General features: G+C 33.4%; 1 protein-coding gene across 1 annotated transcript; it reads right to left on the bottom strand.

Annotated features, from left to right (window-relative positions):
* Positions 1-740: 740 nt before the first annotated feature.
* LOC107419453 (receptor-like protein 7) lies at positions 741-3,587 on the bottom strand. The gene has a single exon (XM_060815065.1). The coding sequence runs from the start codon at positions 3,585-3,587 to the stop codon at positions 741-743; it is 2,847 nt and encodes a 948-aa protein (XP_060671048.1).
* Positions 3,588-5,697: the final 2,110 nt, after the last annotated feature.

The raw sequence follows: 5,697 nt of genomic DNA on the forward strand, positions 1-5,697 counted from the left end.
ATTTGTAAAAGGATATGCATTAAAATTTCTTGTAAGGATCATTACTCATCAAACTCAGTAAACATATATAATAGAGAATATTGTAACTTACCATGGATGTTTTGTATTCAACAATATCAACGATTATTTTTTCAAGGCATTCACTTTAAAATTCCCGTGTTATTCTTAGTAGTTCAAATCATGATCTTTTATAATACATTGTCAATTCCATTGCATTGGTAGTTGAAAAAAATCATCCTATGCTTAAACAATAGCATATGACAAGACAAGTTCCTTATTTCATTACAGCTAAAGTTAGGCCTGAGGGCTATACAAACAATGCACAACTATGTTGCTGGGGGCATTTGGAATCCTGCCATCCCCATGAAAGAGAATTGGATGATTCTTACAAATTTGGGTTTGTAACTGGCTTTATGATTTAAGTAGTAGCTATATTTATATTTAGTACGTCTACCACGCCTATGTTTATGTCTCTATTTAGTTCCTGGTCGCAAGCTATAGAGCTGGTTATGCAAGTACTGCAAGAGCTTTTGGAAATATTCTGAAATAGTAAATTAAAGCTATAGCATTTCTTCTACCATGTTTATTCAAGTCGAAGATTACAAGCATAGAAAAGAAAGGCAAAAAAGAGAAGGAAAAAAAAAGACCAAGTTCGAAACTAAAGCATATGTACATATATAATAAACAAGAAAAAAGAAAACTATCAAGCATAGCAGAGAGAGTTCCACAACTTTCTATCTTCAATTTCTTCGATATGTCCTCCACCGTTTCCTTGTGCAATGCATCTTAACCAGCCATCCATGCCTCGTTATGATCACCATATCACCAAGAGCCACTCCAGCAACTAGCCCACTTATGAGTCCTATCAACACAACTTTCCATTCAAATTCAAACGAAGACTCTGAATTATCATTTTCTTCAAAAACTGAAGGTGTCAGTGATGGGGGATCTAAATCACCACATTTCTTAAGTAGTAGATCACCACATAATCCTGGGTTTCCTTGAAAGGAACTAGTCTCAAAAGCACTAAACTGTTTCCCTTGAGGTATAGGCCCCGTAAGATTGTTATGAGAAACATTGAAGCATTCGAGAAATCCAAGTTCCTTTAGTTGCTGAGGGATCTGCCCTGAGAGCTTGTTTTGAGAGAGGTCCAATGATTCTAGAACTGTTAAATTTCCTAAAGATGATGGGATGCAACCAGTGAGAATGTTATTTGAAAGGTTTAATGAGTAAAGGCCTTTTAGGTTTCCAAACAATTCAGAAATCTCTCCTTTAAATCTATTGCTTGACATATCAATAAAAGTAAAGATATCTAGGATGGCACCATAGTATCTCTTTACCCCTTTGGAGGTGATTGTGATTGCATAACGATTTTCAACATGGGTCAAACCAATTTCAGCAAAAGTATAGTTCAACATTACACTCAAATATGTCAAAGGACTGGGATTGATATCCTTCATGGCATTCCAGCTGAAAATGTAATCTGATGGCAATTTACCTGTGAAATTATTAAAAGAGATATCAATTACTTGCAACTTGGGGAACTCCAAGTAGTTTTGGGGTTGCCCAATCACACCGTAGAACCCATTATGTTGAAGTATGAGAATCTTCAACACCGGAAGAGATCCCAACCAAGATGGAAAAACATCCCTAAGTTGATTGTTCGAGACAACAATACCTTCAAGCATCATACAATTGGACAATGTTCGTGGTAGCTGCCCCTGCAACTTATTGTAACTGAGATCAATTATTCTCAAGTTGCTTGCACTGTTGCTGCATATTTTAGGAATGGTGCCCTGAAAGAAATTGTTTCTTAAACTCAACACATCCAAAGAATAGCTTAAGTTTCCAAAACATTTTGGAATTGTACCAGTCAAGGTGTTATCAGACAAGTCAAGAAAGTATAGATAGCTTGGATTGCAGAACATAGGTGAGATTTCTCCACTTAGCATGTTATTTGATGCATTATAACTCAAGATGGATGGGGGAGGAATTGGTAGTACTCCTTGCAACATGTTAAATGAAACAATGTATACTTGCAAGTTAACCCAAGGAAGAATTGCAGGTTGAGAGCCTGTTAAGAAGTTGTTGGCAATGTTCAAGAGACGAAAAGTGTCTATACTTGTATTCCACATCCATTCAGGTATTTCAGCCCTTATCTTGTTATTATGAAGTACCAACACCTCGAGTTCATTCTGATGCCTAAGAAAATCAGGGAATGTATTCAAGTTGCATGAACCCAATTCCAACCTCTTGAATTTTGAAATTGTTGCATTTTTGTTTCCCTTCATAATGAATACGGACAAACTATTTTCACCCAGGGTTAGATTCGTGAGAAATTTCATGCCAAAAAACATGTCAAATTTCAAAATGCCACTTAAATTGTTAGCACGTAGATAAAGAGTCTCAAGGTTGATGATGTCAGATAATGATTGTGGAACAAGACCATAGAATTGGTTATGTCCAAGTAGGAGTGTATTTAGTTTGGTGAGGTTTCCTAGCCAAGGTGGGATTGGACCAGTCATATGATTACTAAAGAGATATAATGAAGTCAGTTGGGTAAGATTTTGAAGAGAAGAGGGAATGCGACCAGCAAAATTGTTATGCCTAAGGTGTATAGTGGTAAGTTGGGCAAGTTTTCCAAGTGAAGATGGAACAAACCCTGAAAAATTGCAGCCATCAACATCTAATAGATCCAATGAATCAAGCATTTGGATTGAGGAAGGTAGGATTCCAGAAAATCCACTTTTACTAAGTATCAATTCTTTAAGAGGACTTTTATGTTTGAATTCAGGCAAATAACCCTTGAGATTCCTATTGGATCCTACATCAAGATATCTTAGATTTGGCAATTGAAAAGTGGTTGCAGGAAATTCTCCATGCAACCCGCAATTCAAAAGAAATAGTGATGTCAAAGAAGTGAAGTTTGAAAGGAAATTGGGTACTATGGATGAGATGTTTACATAACTGAGATCAAGAACTTCTAGACCTGTCAAATTTTGCAGTAGGCTACTCAAATTTGGATTTTTAAGTTCCAAAACCTTTTGCTCAACATTTTCATTGTAATTGAAAGACAGGTCTAGTTGTGATAACTTAAACAAGTGTGAAATTTCTTTTGGAATTTGACCTCGAAAAGAAGACCTTGATAGGTTGAGATAAGTTAGGCCTGAAAGTTTCCCAATAGCAAAAGGAATTTCAGAGTAATTGAAATTATTACCAGCAAGGTTCAACCTTTGAAGATGAACAAGATTGAAAAGAGTGCTGTTGGAGTTGATAGAGCCAAATAAACAACCTCTACTAAGATCAAGGCCAATCACACGACCAGTTTCCTCATCACACTGGACTCCATCCCACGAGCAGCAATTGCTTGCATTTACTCCAAGAGATTTCCATTGCAAAACCTTGGGATCACAGAGAGAACCAGATTTGTTAATGAGGAAGCTTTCTTTGAACTCCAACAAGGAAGATCTTTCATTATCATGGCAAAATGACTGAACAAAAGTAATATTTTTTGGAACCACAATATGCAACACCAAAAGCTTTAAAAATACACAAAAAATTGGCACTAAACACAGTGACAACCCCATAACACTTTGATTTTTCCCCCCTTTCTCTTAGAAAAGCTTGGAGGTTCTAATAAGAGAGCATCTTATATAGAGGCATGGAGAAGCTTCTTGCGTAGTCAAAAAGTTATTTATTTCCTGTAGACCGAAATAGACTGGTAAGGGGATTTTATAACTACAAAATATAAATTTAAGTTTCATGTATTTCCGTTGAGTATGGGGAGCATGTTTGTAAATAAGAAAGTTTTCTTATGCAGATTTGTTAATGAGAAATTTGCTGGGAAGTTCTACCAATTAAAGTGCTTATTTTGCAGCCAACATTTTATTTATTTCTTCTAGACCAAAATAGATAGATAGAGACATTTTACAACTACAAAATATAAAAGTTGAGTGTCTGTGCCGTATAGTTATTTATTTTTTTTAAGATGCACTTTGATTCCAAGTAATAGCTCGCTAGTTACAGATTAAGTCAACTCATCTGAAAATGCCAAGTTTATAAACCAATGAAAGATTTCCAAGAAAGGAAAAACAAACAATCAAGAAATAGATCGGTCATCCCAAACACTAAATAATTCATTTCTTACATCATGCTATGTTCAATATATGTGGGAGAGACTTATCTACCAAAGAGTGCTTTAACTTATGTTGAATACCACCGATCCCAAAAGCTCAAGCTAATGAAAGATGGATTTTCATTTGATTTATATTTTTTTCTAACACTCCCCCTTTCAGTTGATTTATATTTCTCTTAATATTCCTCTTTAAATGTAGACCCCCTTAAATTATTTATTTATTTTGGGTGGAGTTTTTGAACCGATAAAAGATAGACTTTCATTTAATTTTATATTTCTCTCTAGCATCTTCCAACCATGCACATTTGGTCTCCTATTTTCGATTGTCTTTTGCACTTTTCTATGTGGATCGCTCGACTTTCTCGAATTTCTGTAATTGTATGTTGAAAAAATAGAAAAGATAAAAATAAAAACAAAAATTTTCAGACACCAAGGAAAATATACAAAAGTCACGGATTATTGCAAAAATTGTATGTTGATAAAATTGAAAAATAACTCAAATATTATTATTCATGATAACTGTCTTGTTACATTTACCAGGGACACCTATCTATAGGCCACATAAAAGCATAAAAAGAAATAAATAAAAAAATAAAAAAGGAAAACATCTTCCAATTTCCTAATCTAATTAGACTAGCCCCTAATAAATTAAAATAAATGAGATTAAAAATTATATTTTTTTATTTCCTAATTAAAGCTAATTCAAATGTACATCTAACAAATAGTATTTTACTATAAGGATATACATCAAATCAAATATATCATATTTTTCTACTACATTAGCCAGGCTAGGAAATGCCACGATTTTAACCAATCCAAGAAAGCAAATATATATATATATATATATAAATCAAATATATCATATTTTTCTACTACATCAGCGAGGCTAGAAAATGCCAAGATTTCAACCAATCTAAGAAAGAAAATATATATAGTCCATCTATAGTGTAAAAGTCTGCATGTTTTTATCATGTGCACCATAATATTGACGATGGTTTTTGAAAAAATCATTATCAATACTATTACACAAAAATAAATATTGATGATAATTTTTTCAAAAATCATCATTTTTGAAACGTTTCGTACCATAAAATAGTGCAGAAGTCCACATCGTAGAACTCCATTATATATATATATATATATATGCCTGATTTCTTTTACAATGTTGGATATATATATTTATACATATATATATATATATATATTGTTTTTCTTTCAATCAGTTGCTATGATGAATAATATGAGAGACTTATTTACCAAAGTTCACTTCATGGTCCAACCAGACACGTCATGTTTTTCCATCTGCAACTTTCTATGTGAAAGATCCTACTTTACCAAATTCATTGAATATTATGCCGGAAAAACAAAAAAAAGAAAATTTTCAAACATGAAAATGAATATACAATATTATATGCCAGATTTCTTTTGCAATGTTGAATATATATGTATATATAGTTTTTTTGAATTAGTTGCTATGTTGAATAATGTGAGAGACTTATTTACCAAAGTTCACTTCATGATCCAACCTGACACGTCATGGTTTCCCATCTGCAACTTTCTAC

Source organism: Ziziphus jujuba, chromosome 2 (genome assembly GCF_031755915.1).
Source record: "Ziziphus jujuba cultivar Dongzao chromosome 2, ASM3175591v1".
NCBI classification, from domain to species: domain Eukaryota; kingdom Viridiplantae; phylum Streptophyta; class Magnoliopsida; order Rosales; family Rhamnaceae; genus Ziziphus; species Ziziphus jujuba.